The sequence below is a fragment of the Osmerus eperlanus genome, chromosome 17 (assembly GCF_963692335.1).
Source record: "Osmerus eperlanus chromosome 17, fOsmEpe2.1, whole genome shotgun sequence".
Classification (NCBI taxonomy): Eukaryota; Metazoa; Chordata; class Actinopteri; order Osmeriformes; family Osmeridae; genus Osmerus; species Osmerus eperlanus.
In genome coordinates this window covers 7,806,771-7,830,052 of record NC_085034.1, presented here as the reverse complement: position 1 = coordinate 7,830,052, position 23,282 = coordinate 7,806,771, and the positions used below count along the sequence as shown (strand labels likewise).

Genomic DNA, 23,282 nt, shown 5'->3' with positions numbered 1-23,282 from the left:
GTGAGTTGATGAATATGTGGTATTGGGGCTTTAGCTTTGACAGTGCATTGATTAACTGTGCGTAATGCAATACTTCAGTATATGACCATTAGAAATAGATAGAAAGACTTACCCGGAAACAAATCAAAGTCTTCAATTCTGGTCCTTAGGGCTCACTGTCCTGTATGTTTGAGAGGTTTCCCTGCTCCCACACACCTGATTCAAATGAAATGGTCATTATCAAGCTCTGCAGAAGTGTGATAACAACCCTTCATTTGCAGCAGGGAAACATCTAGAACATACAGACCACCGATTTAGACAATGCCTTGATTGAACAGAAGAAGAAAAAAAACAGACTCACACTTCCAAAGTGTCACATTTTGTCTTTTATTTAAGATTTAGTTTTTTCTTCCAGACCTGTGGAGAGATACAATTCCTTCAGCTCTTCGTTTTAGACTTATGTCGTGTGTTTTTTGTTGTTGTTGCATTGTGTAAAACCCATGGTTGGACTGAATTGGTTTCCTCAAGTTTGAAATCCTTAATCCACATTAATACGGTTGAATACTGAAAAGGTTGTAAGTACCCTAATGGAAAGTGACAAAAACTGAAGACCGTTAAACTGAATGAAGGGGTTGGCAGGGGATACAGGTACATGGAGGACTGGCCCCCGAAGTCTGCTCGAGTTGACCTGTGACTCCACTATCCCAGCACACATTCCCAAGAAACGACCGTTCAACTGATAAGGAACGTGACGGTGGGGGAGAAGCTGTCACGCGTCTACTTGGTGGATGACGGCGCTTCTAAAGCCTGTCTGCTATCTACAAGGCCACCGTTTGAATTGATATCGATCCTCAAGTTGTTGCCTAATAATGATTAAAATGCCCTCTCTTCTATAAGTGAACGCGCTTGCAGTTTCCCCTGATTCTGATACCTTATAAAAATGCCATGCCAGAAAAAAAAAACTCCCTAAGCCATGCCTTTACTTTGCACTACAATAAAAACCAGGCATAAAGGCATAAGCTTGTGGCAAACACAAGCCCATCATCACACATAATCTCTCTCGCTTGCTAAGTCAAACAACCCCCCCCTCCTCCCACACACACACACTTCCTCTATCCTCCTCCTCACGATGAGTTGAACGGTGGAGCCAAACCGGTAGCAGCAGCATCGACACTGGGAGTCTGGGAGCGAGGGGCAACCCCGCAGAGGCGCCACACGGTGGCGCCCCAGAGTCCACACACACCCTGCCCTGCGCTCGTGCCGGAGCGGGTTAAAACGCCAGTCGCCCCTGAGGGGGCGCCGCCTCGAGGGCGTGGCGTGGAACTACCCTCTGATACAGAGGTTGAGCCGCTACGCTTTTGAGGGCGTGTGGGGGGGGGGGGGGGGGGGACCGTCTCCCACCCGCTCGCGTGTCACCTTCGAGGGAGGTGCACGTTCTTCACCCTGTTGGGGGGGGGGGGGGGCACTGGACCCACACCCTTTTAAGGCCATGGTTGAGCGCAGCGCAGGGAGGGGGGGGGTGAAACCTATCGCGGCTGCACGCTCGGCCGTTTCCAGACGGCTCCAGTTCGACCACATCAAGCTCAGTGAAGGCTTTTTTCGATTTCGGCTTTTCATCCTCCCTCCTTAATTCCTTTGATCCTGGGAAATAAATGAAGTGAAAAGAACCCACCTCGAAGAATTGCATCCCCCCCCTATCCCCCCCCTCCACCCCCACCATTCTTCAGTGTAGCGTAAACCCGACTCCTGCTGCAGAGGGCCCCCCCAGGCTTGGTAGGAGGAGCCTTCTGTTGGCGTGGAGACAGACGGGGAGAAGGTATTCTGACTGGCGCTCTGAGGGCAGACGTGTTCCAATCCTGCTCTGAGGCCTCCGGAGCAACCAGTCAACTGGACTTGCACTATTGGGCATAATCCTCTCAAGCATGGTTTTTTTGTCTCTGTTCTAGGGGACGGGCATTTCCTATGATCCCCTGCTCAGCTATTTGGATTGCCATTTTCTTTATGAGGTTTTAAAAATTATAATAAGAATAAAATAAAAAACCTGAGCTCATTTAACCCCCCCCCACCCCCACCCCCAGATTAGTCACGGCCACCCTGAGGCCTCTGTCTGTCTCTGTCGCTGTCATGGAGACGCTCCCGGTGGTCATGTGATCATGATGCGTTAAGACGTGAACAGGAAGTGTGACTGGGATAGCGGGCCAAAAGGTCAAGGGAAAAAAATGATCAAAACCGAATAAAAGGACACAAGAGCTCTGAAGATGATGGAACCAGGAGATGGAAGAAATAAAGTAGTATATAATCTTATCATTTTGTTAATAGTTCTGTATTTTGTACTTCGGGTGATTTTGGTTTGGTGTGTTTTACGTATGTCTCTGTGGGGTTCGCCGGTGTGTTTATGCAAGTGTGTGTGTGTGTGTGTTTTCACAGTCCCTAGTGACGATCCATGGCTGCACTCTGTAGCAGGTCTGTTTGGGTCTGGACCGGGGGTCTGAAGGCTGTCTGGAAGCCTGGCGGGGGGGAGTGGAACTGGCTGGCTGGGTTTGCCGTGGCGGGGGGCGGGTAGGGGGCCCAGCCGCCTCTGTGGAGGGGGACCTGGCTCCCGAACGGGCCGCTGTGTGGGGGCTGCGGGGGCACCGTGGAGCTTGGGGGGGCGTCCATCTCTGTGAGGGCCTGCAGGGACTTGAGCCAGTGTGGGGGGTTGTCGTCCTGGAGAGAGTCCAGGCTGTTGCCTGCCGAGGCCGGGATACCTGGGCGTGAAAAAGGGAGGAAGAGAGAGAGAGATAAATACCACAACCACAGATCTGAAGACGATGGATTTCTCCATCTTTGCAGTGAATCTAAGAGGACTCCTATGCTCTGATCTTTGTGTGTGTGTGTATCAATCCTTGTTCCTTCCCCTCCCTTGCACCACCCCTCCTTCCCTTCTTACTGTCGGCACAGAAGTTAGGAGCTGATCAGCTGGGATCATGGCCTGGCTGAGTATCGATGGCTCCGGTCTGGGCCGCAGGGCCTGATAAGAGGCCCTGGTATTACGCCCTGAGGCTCAGACAGAAGAGAATCGATCGGCCACTATTACACCAGCAGTTGGGGTGTGTGTGTGTTGAGTGTGTGTGTGTGGGGGGGGGGGGGCTGCCTACATCCCCCCCCTGTGGGGCAACTGGCTCTTATGAACACAGTCTGGAGCTGTGATGTGATTTAGTGGTGAAACCTGATAGCGTAACGGAGGAAATCCCTGGCAGGGGAGAGCCAGGCAGGCAGGCAGGGTGGTCAGTGGTGGAGCTGGCCCCAGTAACAGGCCACTGCTCCTGCCCTCCAAAGGTCAGGAGGTAAGGAAGCTAATTGGTGCTCAGGAGCATTGTCTTTGAGGGAGTTATCGACGACTCCTCAAGCCAATAGGCTGTGTGTTTTTTGATTGGTGCTCCACCTCTTGAGGAGAATGACACCCAAGATCAAGTCCATTGAAAATCCATAAATCGTTGCGGTGCCCGACACAGGGTGAGTATTTCTACGGAAACGTTCAACCCCCTAGATATCTGTACGCCGGCCGACGTCAAGCGACAGCCTTAATTGCGTTGGTCTTGTACTGAACGAGGGCGACGCTGTTCCCCCGAGTGCCTGGCTGCTCCAGCACGGCTCTTTTTCGTCAAGACCAATAGTCCTCAAATCTCTTTCATGTGCCGGGCTTGACGTGCCGGAGCGCTGCTAGGGGGAAGATAGTCACAGTTGCGGCGAGCGCTGGGTTAACCGGGGGAGGAAAAGAAGTCTGAACCGTAGCGAGCCCGTGGAGGCATAATCACAAGCACAAACGAGGGAGTGGGAAGAGATTTGGTGTTCCTCATGTAATTGCCTCAGGTGCTGTGACTTTCAGTCCCGCCCCTCTGGGCGAGTCAACCCCCCCCCCCCCCCCGCACAGCGTTGACAGAGATGTCACTTGTTCTCCAAGTTCAGGGACGGTGGTGCTAATGCTGACGCGTGCCGCTGTGACGGTGCAGATCTTAGCCAATAGCACGTCCACGCCGTATCCCCGGGCAACGTGGTCCAGCCTTTATTTAGATTTTTTTATTTTAGATATATAGCATCTGATTGATTGTAAAGTATGCTGTGCACGGGAGGTATGGATTTCAGGGGGGCGGGGGGGGGTGGGAGTAGTGGGACTGACTCTTGGCTGGCAGTGAAGCAGGATGCAGTACTGCCCCCCCCCTCCCCCTCTTACAATACGTGACCCAGAAACTGCTTGGTATGCAGCCGGGACGATTTATTCTATTCTTCTGTAACTGTAGAATAAGCAGAGATGTTATGACCGCGCTTTCTATAAACTATGCTCCAACGCCACCGCAAACACCGAGCCAGTACTAGGAAAAAAAATTACTCGAAAATCTCAACTATGATTGGCAACAAAAATAACGAAAAGATAGGCTACATTAAACACATATCCAATCCAACCCAAATGGGCATCACAGAAGACCAGCAATTGTTTAGCCTGCAACGAACAATAAAGTTGTACTCGATTCTATTTAACATGCTCCGTAACCCCGAGGTGTGATCGAGTGCAAGGCTGTCGTCGGCGATGCAATCCCGGGGTATTATCTGAGTCGTCGGTCAAACCCGGCGGGCGAGACTCCAGCGCCCTCCTGGTCGTTACACAGCTTGTTACACGCCGCGGTGTGATTAGAGATGACGACGGCTGCACAGTTCACTCCTTCTGTGCTCGCTCTCGCTCTCGCTCTCGCTCTCTCTCTCTCTCGCTCTCTCTCTCCCCTCCTGGCTGTGGGTGGCACGACCCGCGTGACCTACATATCTCACACGCAACACCAAAGGCACCACACACGCGCGCCCCCCTCTTTTCTGCAAACAACATGCCCCCCAGGGGGCCCAGCGTGACCTCTGTTCTGGCTTTATTAGCGCTGGGTAGGACCGGAGCCGCCCGCACAGCCGGAGCGAATGTAGCCGACGCGCCGCGTGTCGCCAGCTGACGGAGGCTTTGGGCGGCGTTTTTTCTACACGAGGGGGGTGGGGGAGGTCGAGGCGCCGCTGGGGCTAGCCACGGCGACACGCTGCTACAAGACGCCCACAGCGCAACGTACAACCGCTTGGAAATGCGTGCAAATCAGCGCACACAAAAAAAAAAACACACACACGCCACACAATAGCAGCTAAAGGGTTTGTTAGCCAATCAGAGGCAGAACTTGACATGCACCCCCCCCCCTCAACCCCACACCCAAGTTAAGCCAGAACCCCTCCAACACTACAATCCTGGTTAGTTCCACCACACACACACACACCACAGTATATGCCTGCCCCCTCCCCACGGTCCTAGTGCCCCAATCCTCCCCTTCCCCCCACCAGGTTAGTCTCCACCAGGCACCCCCTCTACCGGGTCCAGTTACCTGTGATGATGGCTGGGTCCATCCAGCTGGCCGTCCCATCCCAGCTAAGGCTATGGGAGACGCCCCTGGAGCCCGCCGGCGCCCCCGTGTGGTTAACGCTGGACGAGGAGGAGGAAGAGGAGGACGAGGGCGAGGAGCTGGGCAGCCCCCCAAAGTTGATGTTGATGTTGGGCAAGAGCGCCCTAAGGCCGTCTTGCCACTCTTTCACCTTTATACCCTCTCCCGCCCCGCTGTGTTCTGCGCGGAAACAGAGAGAGACAGAGCCCTTTAAAAGGAAGGCACGCACAACAGGTGACGCCCACTCACATGTCGGGGGGCCGGGGCCCAGCCAATCGGGGCGAGTCGTCCGGCTGGGGAGCCCCCCCCCACGGCTTTTGGGGAGCGCTCGTCGCCATTGGCACGGGAAAAAAACGAAAGCATCCGTGGCTTTATAAGCCTGAGTATCCCACACGACACGCTCTCTCTCTTTATCCTTGAGCAATGTGTAAGGTTACAGACTGCCGAAGACTACCCCCCCCCCTCTTAACGTTTATTTGGGGCCGTAAAGTGGAAAACACAGCTGATTAAACTCCTCCGTTATGCTGTAATTCCTCGTTCCATTCCGTATTTATAATGCACAGCGCTACGCTGAGAGAGAGAGAGGGGGGGGGGAGCTGGGCCCTTCTAAATAATACAGCGGCTCATTTTTCTGGGCGGACGCCAAAGTAAACGCGTGTGGTTTTTTCTTGGTTGTATCTAGACGAGCCGGGCTGTGGGAGGTGCCCCTCCATCAGGCTGCTGGTGGTGGAGGTTGGGGAGGAGACGGGTGATGGGAAGCCTCCCACTGGGCTCAACTAGCTGCCTTTGGCCGCCCAGCCACCTTCAGGACACATCTCTCCCTCACAGACTCAGTCTGTACTTCAGGGTCCTTAGTAACCTCTGCCAGACAGGCGTTCCCCCCCCCCCCCCCCCCCCCCCGGGATGCCTCGGCGGGGCCGGCAGCAGACCACCTCCAGAGGAGAGGTGGGCTAATTGTCCGGTCTGCACCGGGCAACGGAAAAAACACCCTGGCTACGGCCCGGGCCCCCACTGGCCGGCCTTCAGAAACATGTGGCACCTGCCTGCGATAATGTTACCCCGGCTGTACAGAGAGCACCGACACACCAGGGGACTGGAAGCAGTCACCTTGCTTCTCTGTCTTCACACACACACCACACCTTGTCACAGTGACTCGACAGAACAGCTACATCTCTTCTTGGCAGAGCGGGGGGCGGGGGGATTGGTAGAGCAGGCCCGACACACCAGACGTCGAGGTACGCATCACAGAGAATCCCACGGAATCCTAGTTTTTAGCCCGCGTTTATAATGCATAACACAGCCTCCCGATGGTGAGCGAAGCCTCTAGCGTTTTACAGTGATGGACTACACCAGGGTAACCTATAGGCCGGACAGTTACCGTGGCTACATGCGGAGGATGGTGGAGGACAGGAGGGGTGGAGGGGGGGGGGGCTACTCTGGAAATATGAAAGAATAACAAGGATTCTAGGCTTCCAGCAGCCCGGCAGAAATAATTCTGAGACTGTGTGTGCAGCGACGACGAGCCCCACTCTCCTGTCTCCTGGCTGACTGTGACGCTCGTGTGTGTGTGGTGTTGTTAGAGATGGGCTCAATTAGAGCACAGACTAATGAGAGGAGGTGGTGCTGGTGCGGGGGGCGTCCCTCCTGAGAGGAGCCAGAGCACTCCAACTTACAGGCACTCGATGAATAATAAATACTAATTGACAGGACGACTGCCGGTGTCTGTGATGCAGGCCAGCTGCGACTGTCCAGTAGGTGGCTCGTCGGCTCGTATGTTAGCCCTTTTAGGGGGCCCTGGGGGTGGGGGCCCGACGCGTGGACGGGCCGCCATCGGCGAAAAGGAAAGCGTGGCTAAACTCTCTCCCGGAAGGCGTTACGAACAGTCCAAACCTCCAACCCGTTCTACAGTTCAGACAGGTCCCAGTTATGGGGTGGAGTAGGCCGACAAGACAAGCTGGGTGTGGGAGACGAGAACCTCTGTACAGACTCAAGCCTGGGGTGTGTTCCCCTGTGGTCGGAGGCGCCGGCCCCTCCGGCGGGCCTCCCGCCTTTCATTTGTTATGCGCTAGTCGAGCAGGGGGAGCGTAGCTGGCATTAACATCATCACCTGTGTTGCCATTTGCATCAGCGGATAAACAAGCCGCGTCATGTTTTATTCATGAGACAGAGGAGAGGGAGAGAGAGACGGAGCGAGAGAGCTGGCTTCAGAAATCAATTTTAACTAAGTCATAGACCGCCACCCTTCTCCAACGGACGGAATTATTTAACATTAGACTGGCTGGACTCCCTTTTATGATCCTGTTATTAGGGAAAGGTCGCCAGCCAATAGAGGCCTCCGTTCTCTTTAATTGGCTCCATTTTACAACCAATTTCTTGTGTTTGGACACTGCTGGCTTCACTGTGAGCAAAGTCGTTAATTAGACAGTCGAACGGGGATGGCATTGTTAGCGCGGACCTGGACGCGTTCCACCTCGACACAGACAAACACACCCACACGCACACACACAGCCAGCCTGCATTCGCAACGACATACCTGCCTGCTCCAGAAACGGGGGGGGCGTTTGTGTGTGCCGTGCACGTCAGCATGCATGTGACGGTCGGGTCAGAGAGCGGCGCGACGCGGGATATTCCCCTCTTCCTCGGACATCGCAGATCTCTTCATAGAGGAAGTCCAAAATCATTGACGGATAATAATACGTCACCTGGATGAGGGTGCCCGGAACTGATGTCAGACGAGACAGCGACAGGTCCCCCCGTCCCCGTCGACCAGACCCTGCGCTGCCTCAGCCAAACGACACACACAGGTTTACATGCGGAGCTCGAACTCCCCCGGCAAACTCTCACTCTGCATTCCTTTGACCCGATGACTCTGGGGCAGAAGACGCACAGTACTTCCAGACTACTACCCCCCCCCCCCCCCCATCCACACTTCAGAATCCCACCACAGGGACCAATTTCACACGAGGTGCCTTAAAGCCACAGAGCAAAAGCACACTCGCTTTCGTCAAAACCAACAGGGGGGGGGGACGATGAATGATTTATACGATGTACTCTTTAAATCCAGGCACCTGCCCCTGGGCTTGGCAGAACGTCAGGGATTGGGAGGCGAGTCCTGTACTCCTGTAGCTGGTGGTAAGCTCTGACTAAGCCCTCCACTGTACCGAACATTCTCTTCTTCTGTGTCAGCACCGACGAAAATCTCATGGCTTTCGTGGGTTTCATGAAGAGAGGGGTTCGAGGGAGAGAACACTGACGGAACCAAGCTAGCATGCACGGCGGTTTCTCAAAACGGCACGGGCTGACGCTAAAGTCACTCGAGTCACTTAGAACGAGGTGGCCGGTGGTGTGTGTGTGTGGGGGGGGGGGCTTTCCAGTACCACCATATTGACTTTTCTACCTTGAGTGAACTGAACTTGCAGACAGGCTCTTTAGTGAAAGGTGGCTATTTCCAGACGGAATATAGTAGTGTGTCACTGGGTGGGGGGGGGGGGGAAGCTTGGTAGAGCGGCTGTTCTATGATCCGGATGTTTCAGTCAGCCTCCATTTGCTCCTTCGGCGGAGAGCACTTCCATGGCACATTAGCTAATGATGCCATATGCTCCGACTGCCTTTGCCGAGAGAGCGTGAGGAGGGGAGCGCAATCACGGGTTACGGAGGACTGTTCCACCGCGCGTCACAAGTGCTCCGAACGCAATGATGGGTAGGCACTCTAAAAGCATAAGGCCCCGACTCCAGACCGCTTCCTAGCATGGGGCTCCCGGTGGGCTGGACTACTTCTGCTCTCCCCCCCCTGCTGCTCCCACCCGTCACCGTAATCATGTGCTGCCACCCAGTGGTCATCCGTGTGATCCATCACGCAATGGATCCCAATGACATCATGGCTACATTTCATCTGGCTGCGCCTGTGCTACTTCTGCAAACACTTATGCTACGAACTTCCGTTTAGATCGGTGTGGAACGCACCCTTTAAAAAGCTCTCTTCCCGGTCAGAAGCCGGTATGATTCCGGCAGACGAAACAAACCCGCCGCCTACACTCCGAACACACCCGGCAAGAGCTCTCCCTTTCCCAGAAGCCCCTCGCGGCCCCCCCGCGCTCCCTTCCTCACCTGTGATGGGGATGCCTCCGAGGCCCGTGCTGTGGTGCTGTGGCAGCATGCTTAAGTCCAGGAAGCTGCGCGAGGCCGAGCCCGTGGCAGTGTGGTTCAAGTGTGCGAAGTTATTGCGCGACGGCGCCGACACGGCCGCCATGCCCATCCACGGGTGGCGGGAGGCGCAGGAGGAGGAGGAGGACGAGGAGGAGGAGGAGGAAGAGGAGGACGGGTGCCCGGGGAAGCTGAAGGAGCTGTAGAACTGGCGGTGGGGGTGGCTCTGGTGCTGAGAGAAGTGGTTGGGGAGGCCCGTGTTGGAGAGGAGGTGGTTGGGGGGGAGGAAGCCCCCGGGGGGGCCGAGGCCCGCCTTGGCGGGGAGCGAGAAGCCGTGGTGGTGAGGGCTGGGGTGGAGGGGGCCGGGCGACAGGGGCGAGGAGAAGCTGTCCTGCACCGAGAGCTCCTTCTCGATGAGGTCGGCCAGGGCTTTGCGGGTGATGTCGAACGGGTCGAAGCCGAGGTCGTCGTCCTGCTGCTGTTTGGACGAGCCGAAGCCAAAGGCCGCCTGCCAGTCTGTGGAGGACGATACTGGGATGGTATCTGGAGGGACGGGACAGGAGATACAAAAACCCAAAGTTAGCTTAAACCCGTTAGCCGCGTTAGCATCAGGTACCTCAGCACGCAAAATGTTTTCCCCCTTTCCAAGTAAGACATGCAGCAGTCCTTCACAAGAAAGTTCTAGCAACTAAGACATGGGGACCCCACCTGAGGTGAAGAGGCTATGTGGTTCTGGCGCCGTGGGCCAGTCCGAGTTGTTCTGAGGGGAGCTGTGGAAGCCGCCCAGGCTGCTGGGCATGGGGTTGGGGTGCCGGAAGTTGCTGTTGTCTGAGAACAGCGACTGGGACTCTGCGGCGGCGCCCTCGAAGGGCGAGCGGGCCGTGATGCCTGCTACGCTGATGGGCACCACCAGGCTGGTCTTGGTGAAACCGGGAGGGGGCGACGGGGAGTCGCTGCCCGGGAGCTGGAGGGGGATGGATGGGAAGATAGTGGGGTGGGAGACAGGAAGAGGAGGACAGGTGGATGGGGGAAAAAAATGAGCCAGTTTAGACGTCATTGCCTTGTAGTCATCGAAACACAGTCGTTTTCTGGCGCATGCATGTTATCCACGTCGAAGTCTGACGTTTCGTGTTTCTTACCAGAAGTGAGGTTTCTCCGTTGCCTATACTGATGATGTCTGGCAGTTTGTCGCTAGGGCTGAGAAAGAGAGTAGAGCAACCGATGGTTAGTAGTGATCTCCTCAACCCACCACACGCCTACACAGCCAGCTAGTACAACACCGCAAAGGAGCAACGCGCTAGTGTTGGAAAGAGTGTACTTGACTGAGGTAACATCATTCACGCATATTAATTGAACGTGTGCCTCGACTGTTGCCGGGCGGGAGAGGCGAGCACAGCGTTCCTACGGGCTTGCCGGTGACGGTGTTGTGGTTACCTGGCGGGGTCACAGCTGGAGGAGAAGGGGGAGAGAGCGGCCGCGGGGCCCAGGTCCGAGTCGGGCCCGTCTGGGGTCATGTGTTCGGAGTCGGAGCCGCCGTCTAACTGCGGGGACTTCCTGTGCTCTGACGACAGCCCGTTGGCCGTCTTCCCTGTGGGTTGTAACGACGGCCAGGCGTCTTTGTTGTTACTGTTGGACCTGAGGAGGGAAACAGGCGGATATTCTCAATAAAAGATGGGGGGGGGGGGGTTTCATGGTTTTACACAAACGCCTACAATACACTTTGAACCTATAGTTCCTTACACTCCAAACAATGTACATAATGTGCATGGTGGGCTAACTGCAAAAAAAATAAAAAATACACACAGAGACAGACAGACAGACAGAGATAGAGACAGACAACTCCCAAACCTGCTTGAATGTGTGTTAGCTGCAGAGACGGTACCTTTGTAAAGAGCTTGGTTTCCCCTTTGGTTTGTCCCCCCCTGTGGCCGAGGTGTGTAGAAAGGAGGGGTTCATCTTGTATAGATCCTGCAGCAGCTTCTGCTCATACTCCTGGTGCTTTCCTGCCTAGACAGCCCACACACAGCTCAGGTTAACACCGCAGGGTTTTACAAATGCACCGTCACGTTTCAAATTCACTTTCATCGATCCGGACGGAAATTCAAAGTACGATACTGGCTCTCCTTCCAGTTCTGAGGGGCTCCCCCCATCTAACCTGCATCTCTTCTTTAGTGAAGCTCGCCGCCTCGTCGCCTAGCTCGTGGAGATACATGCAGTCCGGTTTGGGACACTGCATGCTCTTCAGGAAGTAACTGCAGTACTTTGTGGTTCCTAAAGAAGCCTGGGGGGGAGGGCAAGCGCAGACAGATACGGGTTGAGCGCGGGAGAAGAGAAGAAGAGAGAGGGGAAAGCCGTGATTGGCTGACGCGGGAAGAGAAGAAGTGAGAGGAGAAAAGGGAAAGCTGCGATTGGCTGACGCGGCTCACCTTGAGCGTCCTGCCGTCGACGACTACGTTGTTGACGCACTGGATTGCTCTGAGGGCATCTTCTGACCGGATGTAAGTCACATATGCGCTGGCACTAGGACCCTGGGAACCGAGACGAGACAAGGCGGGTTTAAGAGAGGAAGGGTTGCAGGGGGGTTCAGTGAACGGCACCTGCTGTCAATCGTCTTCAGAGCGAATAAGGGAGTTCCCGCCCACCTGTGAGCCTGCGTAGGAGGTGCTGTTGTTGATGACCACCTTGTGGATCTTGCCAAACTTCCCGAAATACTCCGGCCTCTTTAGAACCTGGAAGGAGCAGAAGTAGAGGGGAGGCTGTTTTTAGTCCCATGCGCCAAGTCCTCAAGTTTATATTCATGAAATATTAATATATATATATATATATATGAAAGAACTCAAACTCTAGACACAAAGACTGACGATTCAAAACGGCAAGACTGGAGACACGGGGGGTGGAAAGTCATTTAGATCTGAACTGGAGATGATAATCTGTCAACGTGCGACTCTACTTGGTGTGCTGGGGGCTTTGCAGCTTGCGTGTGATTTCAGAGACAAAATAGACTTCACAGCTCAATGACGCTGCAGGGGCGCACTGTGTAATAAGGACAGGCATACATGGGTATAATGAATACATAAAAGAATAAAGTGTGTCAGGGGACAAATGGTTATGTAAAACTGGAATTGAGAGCACCATCTCTCTGGAAAATTATCTATCAGACAAATAGGCTTATGTTCTGGACTGATATTGACGAATTAGGATACAATTGAATATGTTTCCAGGGTTCGGTCATCACTAGTGCTTAAGGGGCCAAAACAAAGCTATTGCTTTTAAGGTTGATCTATAAGGAGGTACCTCCAAATGATGACAAACTAATTAGCACCAGACCTGGCTTGTTCACTGCTGAAGAAAAGAAATCGGAGAAAGTCAGGACAGCCTAGGTGGCACACTTTCTCCCTTTCATTTAGGTGACGATGTTTATGGTTGGTGACTGATCCCTGAGGGAGAAGGAGCACGAGGAGACAAGAGTGAGAGTGAGAGAGAAGTTTTCCAAGTGCTGTGTTGGCTCTCAGGAGGTTTGGCTGGCTACTCAAGAGCTGGGTGCAGGAAAAGCTGGGGTTTTTGACATTCTGGTCACTCTGGGGGCCGGAGACCGGCAAATTCTTTGTGGCCTTTGTTTGACGAAGGCTCTCCCCTCTCTTCTGGAGAGACGGAGATGGACACAGAAACAGATGAACGGATATACGGGGGCGGCGGACGACTCCAAGATAAGGAGGAGGGAGAGGAAAACAGGGAGAAGCTAACTGACATAAGCTGACCTGAATCCAGGTCTTTTGTTGCCGTTGAAGGATTTGTCGGTAGCGACACAGCAGTGGTTTATTAGCCAAACAAAACCTGATATTGGGATTCCTCGAGCACGATAGCCTAAGTCCAGGAAGAGTGGGCCGAGGTGTTCCATCACGATACAAAAGTCGTGAGGGTGAGAAATGTACTCGCATGGCCAGAGGAACAACTGAACACTTCTTGAAATCTTTCCTTCTACCACTTGCCAAATTACCAGTTTTTCCCTCCTCCCTTACCGTTTTTGCGGCCGGGGAGATGAATAATTAGTTCTGGGCTATTTTTAGAGAGAGTGACTTCATGGCGGATGTTGGACGCCATCAGGCAGGGGTGGCTGGGACGCCAGAGAGACTCGAGCTGTCGTTGTCGTCGTCTTAGCGGGCTTGCGTGGGAGACTGGCAAACAGAACTGTGGTTGCTCGGAAGTGAATACACCCACCGCTGACATGATGGTTGATTATGCTGTATTCCGAGGATACACAAAAAACCCATGTAGACTCGCCATGTCATTAGAATATCCTCACGACCGCTCGCGACAAAACGTGGTTTCAAATCAAACACAAAACCCTGGAAGAGCCGGGATCTTCACACAACAGCCCAGTTGCTCTAGAGAGCTATCTTCTACATGTCATATCAGGCGCCACTGTATCCAACCTCCCTGATGTTTACCTGGGGTCTGCTAGTGTAGTAAAGGGGGATGGAGGGGAAGACGTGTCAGATTCATTGCTGATGTCTCACTATAAACCAGCCCATTTCTGCTTGGTGGTTTTCATCCCCGCCGAATCCGAGATTGGTTTCCTGCAACACACTTGTCATAGGGACAGGATCCCTGAGACCTAAAGAAGCTCCAGTCCCTCCGAAGGCAGCACAGCCAGCATCCTGATGACATCACACCCATTGTCCCATCCCTCCACTGGGGCCCAATCTACTACCTGCTGCCAACCTCAGAAATGCATCCATGGAACAGGACCCATCTACCTCAAAGAACTTCTCTCAGCCCACAACCCCTCCCGCCTCTCCAGGTCCAGCTAGGTTCCTCCTCTACGCCCCCCAGAACAAACCTGGTGTTGGTGGGGGCCCGGGCCCTCAGCCGCCCCCCCCCCCACCCTCCGACGGTGGAGCTCTCTACCCAAGAGCACCGCCAGTTTAAAAACCTCTCTCTAAGACGGATTATCTTTATAGCATTTATTTGTTTGCACTTTGTTTTTGTATTTATTGCCCTCTACTTTTGCTCGATTTTTATTTATTTAATGACTGAGACCCTGAAACTGCCTAGACAAAAAAAGGGTGCACTATAAATAAAAAAAGCATTCATATTTATATTATTAAGAGAGGCCTGGTTTTCCTTCCCTGGGGGTGGGTGTGGGGGGGTGAATACCTCAAAGAAAAACTTCTTCAGCTAAAACTGGGCTCCAAGCAGGACCACAGGCCCTCCCCACCGCCCTCGGCCTGATTTGATAGATACCACAAACCGGGATAGAAAGGTGGAAACGTATTTCCTGTGTGTGCGAGCGTGCAAGCGTCTCATTGAAACTCGTTCTCCAATCATTAACCTGACCAGGAAAAGACAGCCTGTATAAATCACCGCAGCCTGACAGGAAAGCAAAGAGCTGGGAACGTGGGAAACAACATAACAGATTACAAAAACCGAGGAGTGCGTGTGCGTGTGTGTGTGTGCGCGTCTGCTCCCTTACCTCGGGGTCGGCCAGCCTCTGCGACAGCCCCACCACGAACACCAGGTTCCTCTGGACCACGCGGACGCTGGCCAGGTGCTTGCGGTTCTCCGTCACCTTCTGCTTCTTCTCGTTCTGCTTCTGCTTCTTCTCCGTCTTGATCCTCTGCAGCTCCTCCTGGGACAGGGGCTTGTACACCGCCGGGTCCTCCGGGTACGGCTGCACCACAGGGGGGAAGAGAGATGCATGTCAGACCCTCTCCCACACACACACACACACACACTTCTGGACTGGGTGGTAAACATCCCTAATGGCGTCGGCCATTGTCGGCTACACGCACGGGTCCCTGGGTCGACGTTCACACAATGCGTTTCTTTCTCCCCCCCACCCCCAAGCCCCCCCCACCCCCCCGTTTTTGATCGCTGCTTATTCCTGGTGGAGGAAAGTTGGCGAAAGTGCACCGTCAAAATGGAGGCCATTAGTCTTTTGTGTCCTGTCAAGTGCAAACGCCGGGAGACTTCCCCATCGATCAGCTGAATTGGCGGGCCGAGGGAAGAAAAAAAATCAGTAATTGCACACAGAGAAAAAGGAAGAGAGCAAGAGAAAGGAAGGAAGCGAGAAAAAAGGTGGAAACGGGGAGAGAGAAAGCGCCTCAGATTTGGTGGCTTTGCCGCGTGTCACCCCCCTCTTGACAGCTGCCTTGTTGTGATAGATTCACTCTGAAACCCCTTCAGGCAGTGGTTAGAATCTGGTTATCAAAGCTTACAGGGACGATACAGCACGAGATCAAACGCACTCTCGCTCCGGCATCCTTCCCCTGTCAAGCAGGCCCCTGTGAGGAAAACCCCCGATGTTAATCCGCAAAACACCTGTGTGTAGTTCCTCAGGCAAAGAACAGTGGAAGGGAGTGGCAAACATGTTGTGCAGTTAAATAGCCAGACGAAAACGAATACAACATATTGATCTCATTTCTGACATTGTTAAACTGGGGGGGGGGGGGGCGGGGGGGTGAGAGCGGGGAGCGCCGCCTACCTTCCTGCAGGCGGGGCAGAGGCCGTTCTCGTCTGTGCGGATGCGGTGCCAGCAGAAGCGGCAGATCTGGTAGCCACAGGTGCAGGGGAAGAAGTTGACGTCGTCGATCTCCAGGGGCTCCATGCACAGGGGGCACTCCGTGGGGTCATCCTTGAACTCCGGGCTCCGGGACATTCTACGACACGTGGCGGCGCTGACGGGACTGCTTCTCACAGTGGCTAGGCGGTGAGGGGGGGGGAGCTGAGCTTGGCTGGGGGGAGGAAGACAGGAGAAAAAAAGAATTAGGGGGGAGAAAAAAAAGTTTGGAGACTTATCAGAAACCAACAAACTAGTCAATAACCAGAAACGGACAGAGAGCAAGATCCTTTTGGACGACAGAGCTCAGGCTAACTCGCAGGTCTTAGCCTTGAGACTACAGAGACAGACCAGTATGTGTCAAAAGCAACGCGCCGGAAGACAGAAAAAGAAAGCACAACACTGTCCAACTCTACAGACCCCCGTTTTTCTGGGAACTCCAAGGATGTAGGCTACCCAGCGGGAAATCCAAAAGCACATTAGTACAAATGCCCCACAGCAAGACGCCTGCGTTGGTCTTCTGCTGTGCCTGCCTTTGGAGAGAGGATACTAACAAAAAGATTGTGAAATACGAGTCCCGCCAGAGCAGCGTTGATTCACTAGATACACAATCCCTCAATCAAATAACAAATGGCTGCACCTTTATTTACAGATAGAGCACGGGTAACATCCTTGTAACATTATTCTGTTGACCTTGGGTGCCTGCAGGAAATAGGTTTTCAGAGAAGAAGAAAGGAAACCGTCTTCCGAGTTGTACCCCGGGTACTTGGGAATTGAGGTCTGGGCCCAAAAGGCATAGCTTGTAAGCGTGAGGGATTGTAGGCCTGATTGGAATTGACTGCCAACCGTCGCCAACCACAGCCCTGAAACGGACTCGGTACAGCCGAATGAGGCTGTGATTGGCTGGGAAGGGTCTGGGTGGAATCATCCACGGAGAGACCACCAGTGGAATATGCGGTCAGTTCAGGGGTCCGCAGCGGTGCCTGAGATGGGAGGCTGGCCCAGACGAGACCTTGGTGGTCCCTCCGGCTGAAGCTCCAGAGACGAAGGAAAGAGGGCATACGCTCGCTGTCCCCTCGGGTTCTAAAGTCCACGTCATGCTTTGTGACAAACTCACAACGCCGTCCCGTCTAGGAGAACCACACCAACGATGTAACGGATCAGAAGACAGATGTTGCCGACAACAGGCTCAACCACATACCTCGGTATCGGCATCCTGAAGCTCTGTCGGCTTAAATGACAATCCCAAAACAAAACACGGTTAGTCCTGGTAGTCATTCAACGGGGGGGGGGGGGGGGGGGGGGGGGGGGCCTCAAACGCGTGGCATGTGATCTCCAACCACGCGTTAGAGGGAGGTGTGATTCAGAGGGACGGTTGACGGATGCGGAGTGCTGAGTCACAAACAGACACGGTCGGAGGAGGAGGAGGAGAAGGAGGAAGGAGCCCGGGCAGAGCTGCGCACAGAGCGCCGCGGCGCTGAGGAGTCATGGCGACGGGAAGTCACACTGAGACCACTCAGGGCTCATCAGCCGCTCGTGAGGAGACCTCGTCGCGGGACGGAGGAGACGAGGAGTGCGTTGGAGGGAAAGACAGCATGGGGCGCTTGCTGGGAATAACCAGACAACGTCAACAGGCTTGAATTATACCCCTAGCGTTTGACTCTTCGGTTGGATGGGAAATGGATCTTTTCACCTCATCTGCTTTAATGCTTGGGTAGGCATTAAGCTAATGGGCACAGAAAACCACCTATATTCCCCATGGTGGCCTGGTCTTCCTATTTTGTTCTGGGTTAGAGTGAGCGTTTTGGTTTGGTTTTGCTGAGCGCTGCACAGGCTACTGGTCCACAAGGCTTTGGGTTGAAAGTAAAACGCGGATTATGCAATTCAAACAGGACAGTTGGGAAAACTTAGGACCTTGGTAGATACCTAGGATAAGCTAAATGGCATTCAGGAAGGTGTGTGTGAAGTTACCTTCAGGACATTGCTCATTTACCCACCAACAGTAAGCCTTTGGGCATCGCTGATAGCTATAGGTACAGAAATAATCTGTGATATATAAAATGAATAATAATAAGACTGTTTCCTCAGCAACCACCTGAGCTCAGCCAGGAGCAAGCAGCTGCTGGACATGGGCAATACAACAATGTGGCACATCAGTGGCTAATGTGAACCAACAACACCAGCTCATAATGAAAAATGCTCGACAGCCTCTTTAAGTCTGGAGGCAATCCCAAAGTGCCAAATATGTATGACCCTGTTTAATTCCTTAGGTATTAGCATACCTAAGATATATGGGCGCTACATCACTATCAAACAGAGGTATATTCAGTGCAACATTTGTAGCCTTCGATTCTTAACGAAATGTGCATCTCAGGTAGCTACTTTTCTGAGAGGGGGGAGAACATGGGACAGGGAGAAGCAGATCAGGCAGCCCTGATGACCCTGATGGTCTCAAAAGAGTGGAGAGTACAGGAAAGACAGGGAGAGGGGGGTCTAAAAATACCCTGCCGTGTCCCGGGTATGAACAGGGAGGAGCCAGACCCCCACACGCTTCTCTCTTTTAAGGGAAGTGGAGACGGGAAGCAGAAGGGCTCTCTCAGGGCCCGCCCCCTCTCCAGCCTGGTCTACATGTAGGGTCATCAGTCCAACCTGGCCCTGGCTGGGGCCGGGGCTGGCCCACAGACAAGTGGGGCTAGGATGGGCGGCCTGCGATGAGTCCGCCGATTTACTCTCGGCCTGCGATGGAATTAGCAACCAGGCTTTCAGTTTCAGAGTGTGCTGTGTGGCACTCGCTGCTGGGCTGCCAGCCACAGGGGGCTCCGTCTGGCTCTGGAATCCCCCCCAGTTGTTTGGCGGGGGGGGGGGGGGGGGGGCTCTCCCATCAGCTCCAGAAGACATCTGTTAACTGCTAATGAAAGCCTGTGGAAAGGGGTTCCCTGCAGAGAACGGCGCTGCAATTAAGTTCAGCCCTCACCAAAGTGCTTGCAAAACTTTATTTTTTTTTATATACTTTGGGTAGCCAACCCGACGTGAGACGCAATCTGGACCGCACGGCTAACTGGCAGCGCGAGACATCGGGATGCGCGTGGTAAGCCGTCAGCCTGGCGTCCATCTGAAAAAATAGGGTGGGCCCGGCGGGATCAGCTTGTTGAGCACACCAGCTCGCAACATCCGAGGGAACCACCAAGAACATAACACCATGAAATCGCTGCACTAAAAACAAGCTCTCCAACAAAAGCATGTTGCCAAATTCCACAGCTTGAATCATAACCAAAGATTCAAGCGACTTGGGTCACGTGGCTCAGTGTTGATTTATTTGCGGAATAGACTAGAAGGTGTCGGCCCGTGCTGAAAATGTACAAACAGCCGTCAGTAAAAGATAACCGGACTTTGAATTGACATGAGAAGTATGGTCGAGATAGAGGGCCACATATCCCTACCCTGTGAAGGGGCAACCAGTTCTGGAATGGAGATAAAAACTGATCTCAAGCCACAGGAATGGGCTTAAGCTTTAAGGTTTCATGTCTGGCTGTAGCAGTATAAGATATGGGTCACCAGCGCCTTGAGATCTGGGCTATGGTTAGGCCGGTACACAACCACAACATATCTGAGGTGATACTGAAGCTGGTCTGTGGTGTAGACATCCTCTCCTACATGCAGGGTTGGTTAGAATTCGAGGGGTAAACCGAGGACACTGACTTGAATCTCTGGGCCTTGCCAAGTGTACAGGAGCAAGAGAGCTGGGAAACAATCTATTTTCCCCAGCAGCTCAGTGTGAACATGGTGCTGTGCACTTTTAGCACCGGCTGACAATTTCCTTGATTTACTAAAACCTCTGTGGCATCTGGCCTTGGGAGAGAGGAGAGTTGAGAACATGACATCGCTTCTGTCTGAGAGAACTAGCTCAGGCCTAAGATGCCTTTGGAGTGCGTGCCATGTCACCAGGTAAACACTGGCGTTAACTTCCCACACAGGATCGGCAGGCTTGGTAAATCTTTCAAAACAAACTCTAAAGTAACCCCACTAACGCCACGTCATCGACAAGGACCAACTAGGCCTATTCTACACAATCTCTATGTGACCCTTTCTCTCCAATTAATTATTGACAGACAGGCCCCGAAAAAGCATTCCAGGTCGACCACCTCGGCGGAATTTAACAAGAAAACTGAAACATGTAATCAGAATAATCCAGTAGGTCTGCTCGTCAGTCAAGGACATTGCCTTGGACGCAAAATTGGCTGTGTTAAGTACTGATGACTTAGGCTACCACAAAAGTCCAAGAGGAAGTGGCCATGTCAGACTGTGAACAGTGTGACAAGAAAAACATCAGTGCCAAAGGGGACACAACAGAAACTAAATGCTTTTGCCATAGTGAAGTGTCTGTTGGCCATTTGCAAGGCCGGGTGTTCAATTAAGACCACGTACAAGGAGTAAGGTTTGAACATAAGAGAAAAAATTGACACGAGGACATCTTGTGCTTGGCCTCTTTGGTGACTTTCTGCAGAAAGCTGTGATGCATCAGCATGCCGCTTTACACTAACGTTTCGTCGACTACCGTGCAGCTACATAACTATGCCTTTGGAAAAACATTGTAGTTACATAGGAACTGCCATGTCATTATACACGTACTAACGGCTCAGTGAAAAGTGAAACTTGCTGTGGGCGAGGTTTGGCACTATACCGTTAAGAATTAATATAGTTTAATTACATAGCCATTCCTATGTACATACACTGTTTTTACAGTATTGCTATAGCCTGAAAGTAAAGTGTTGCCCAACAGTCAAAGGATATGGCAGCCCTGCATTCATGCATTGATTATACTTCGGCCCCACGCCTACATTAGGTACGTTTTAAGTGTAGTGTGAACAGTAAAACACACAGGTGAGCTCAAAAGACAAGTCATTGACCAAACTAGCTGCTTTATTTGGAAGAGATCCAAGCAGTTAACTTGTGTGGCAATGTTGACTGAATGCAGACAATGGCATACAATATGGTTCAACAAAAAGCCATAACTTTTCACATTCTCACCATCATGATAACAGTCTCCCTACAGTTTTCAGCACGCAAGGCCCTTCTGGTGCCGAGGAGCATGTGATGCGAGTGTGTGACCCATAGGAATAGTGTCAGATATCATCAGAGACTCATACCAAAGGAAGAGCAGGCTGTAATGTCTCTGACACAGACAATACAAAGAGCAGCATGGTATTACTCAAGAGACTACTGTGAGATGAGATGGCCTTTGGCATCATCTCATCTGGTGACTAAGACCTCCACGACAAGGGTGTTTACCTCCATGGTGAGACCAAGAGCTTGCTAAGCACTTACTAGCAAGAGCACTGATGGATGTGGATATACACCACCATGTTAAGAACTAACATGTCTAAGTAGTTTTCCATCTGAGATGTCTATTATAGTTGAATACAATCAAAAACAAATTGATCACGAGAGCAGCCATTTAATACGTCACTATAAATTGCTAGGTTTCTATAATAAAGAAAATTGGTCCGTCCAGATATCGAACACAATGGTTTTGTCACAACATTGGGAGAGGAATAAGTGGGTGCCAAGAATGCAACCAATGGCCAATGTCTATGAATATTAACACTAAGTAGCTATCTAGCTACGTACACAACTTGCAAACATCGACAGCTAGGCTAACTAGGCAGCCATCTATATAAATAACTCAGGCCAAATCCTAAAATGTGAAATGTGTGATTGACGTTAACCTAATATCATCAAACACACTATGAATACATGTGATTGTGAAAAGAAATACATCTATTTCGCATATGCGCTACTACTGTACTGTGCTCTGTCAAAGTACCGGCCATACAACACTGGGCCGTAATACCAATAAACCATGTTCATACGTATTGTGTCCGTTACATTAATGTTATAAAAGTTACAAATCAGGAAAACGTTTTAGAGAATAAAAGCAACACTATTAGCTACCACAGCTGTAGTTGTCAACATGCCATGTCTCTGAGCCGGTGCTGCAATACTGGGATAGCTAGCAAGCTAGCCACTTAATGTGTACAGTAGGCTGTTGTTGCTATTAGCAGTGCAGCTATTGCTAGCTAGTATCGGTGTGAACAAACTAGGTAGCAAGCCACTGTCTTAACTTGGTAATAAAGATGACCAAACTAATAAAATACAGCGCAAATAAGAAACTCAAACTCACATGTAGATTTATGTTTTTTACATAAGAGTTCTGCAGCAAGCAAGGTAAGAGAACCAGCAAGCTAGCTAGGTATACCAGCGATGGCAAAAAGGCGTTCTTTTGCAAGCGCGGCCTAACTTCCCCGGCAAAGCCTGCGACTCTCACTATCTGAATATCTCAGTCAACTAGACTAGAGAAAACCATCAATTGTATTGAGCGAAGCTTTAACTGCTCCCTTTCAAACATGAACTCGTCACACATGTTGGGATTGCCATACATTACGACCTATTACACAAATGAGCACATTATATGCCATATTACTTTCTAACTACAACCATCAACTTGGAAACTGGCCATCTCTGAATAGTTTATGGCGATAGTTTGTGGGATACTCACCCTTCCTATTTGCTGGGATTCCTCTCCAGGGATATTCACAACAAATTGGGCCGTGGATTACCAATCTGACAACCAGTAATTTTGCAGCCACCTCAATTTCTTTCAGCGTTTGAATTCAAACGTATTTGGTTGAGGGAAACACCTTGCCTTTTCTATCAAGCCTCTGTTGGTATATGATAGCAACTGCTGGCTACCTTCAAACCACCATCTTACATTGAAATGAGGAGGAGTGAAGGGGGGGCGATCATTTAGGACACGCGTTTTGGATGCCGGTGTGGGCCTACGTCAACGGGACGGCGTTTAGAGCGTCTGAATAAAAACTCTTTCTACACACTGTCCACAAAACTAAGCAATAACGTAACACGGATAAGATTACACGTATTTCTCTACAGTTCAGTAGAGTTGATTTACGTGTAGTATATTCATTGAGTTATAGACTCCACCCTTTTACATGTAGCCGGAAGTGCCTGGATCACAAAACATGTGTACTTATTTATTGCTCCGTGCGCATGCTCCATTGACGTTGTCTCATGGGTAAGGTAGTCCAATTCAGTGTTCCAATGTGAATTAAATGGACGGTGGACACTCACTCCACTTGTGC

General features: G+C 52.0%; 1 protein-coding gene across 2 annotated transcripts; it reads right to left on the bottom strand.

The window, feature by feature from the left end:
• Positions 1–347: 347 nt before the first annotated feature.
• Positions 348–23,113, bottom strand: cnot4b (CCR4-NOT transcription complex, subunit 4b). 2 transcript variants are annotated; one of them, XM_062482728.1, is made up of 13 exons: positions 22,682–23,112; positions 16,051–16,300; positions 15,040–15,237; positions 12,209–12,295; positions 11,993–12,094; positions 11,722–11,847; positions 11,449–11,573; positions 11,001–11,201; positions 10,706–10,763; positions 10,275–10,530; positions 9,531–10,109; positions 5,367–5,603; positions 348–2,726 (listed from the first exon to the last, which is right to left on the bottom strand). In XM_062482728.1, exons 2-13 carry the CDS (start codon positions 16,222–16,224, stop codon positions 2,410–2,412), a joined length of 2,460 nt encoding a protein of 819 aa, XP_062338712.1. In that variant the 5' UTR covers positions 16,225–16,300; positions 22,682–23,112; the 3' UTR covers positions 348–2,409. The 2 variants fall into 2 exon arrangements, with proteins under 2 accessions (XP_062338712.1, XP_062338713.1); XM_062482729.1 differs by lacking the exon at positions 5,367–5,603 and having other exon boundaries at positions 22,682–23,113.
• Positions 23,114–23,282: the final 169 nt, after the last annotated feature.

Excerpts from the sequence above, each read along its gene's own strand:
- cnot4b (XM_062482728.1), bottom strand. The coding sequence starts at position 16,224 with ATGTCCCGGAGCCCGGAGTTCAAGGATGACCCCACGGAGTGCCCCCTG. Across the intron at positions 11,848-11,992 it reads TCGACGGCAGGACGCTCAAG|GCTTCTTTAGGAACCACAAA; the intron begins GTGAGCCGCGTC and ends CCTCCCCCCCAG. Across the intron at positions 10,764-11,000 it reads TCCAGCTGTGACCCCGCCAG|CCCTAGCGACAAACTGCCAG; the intron begins GTAACCACAACA and ends TCTCTTTCTCAG.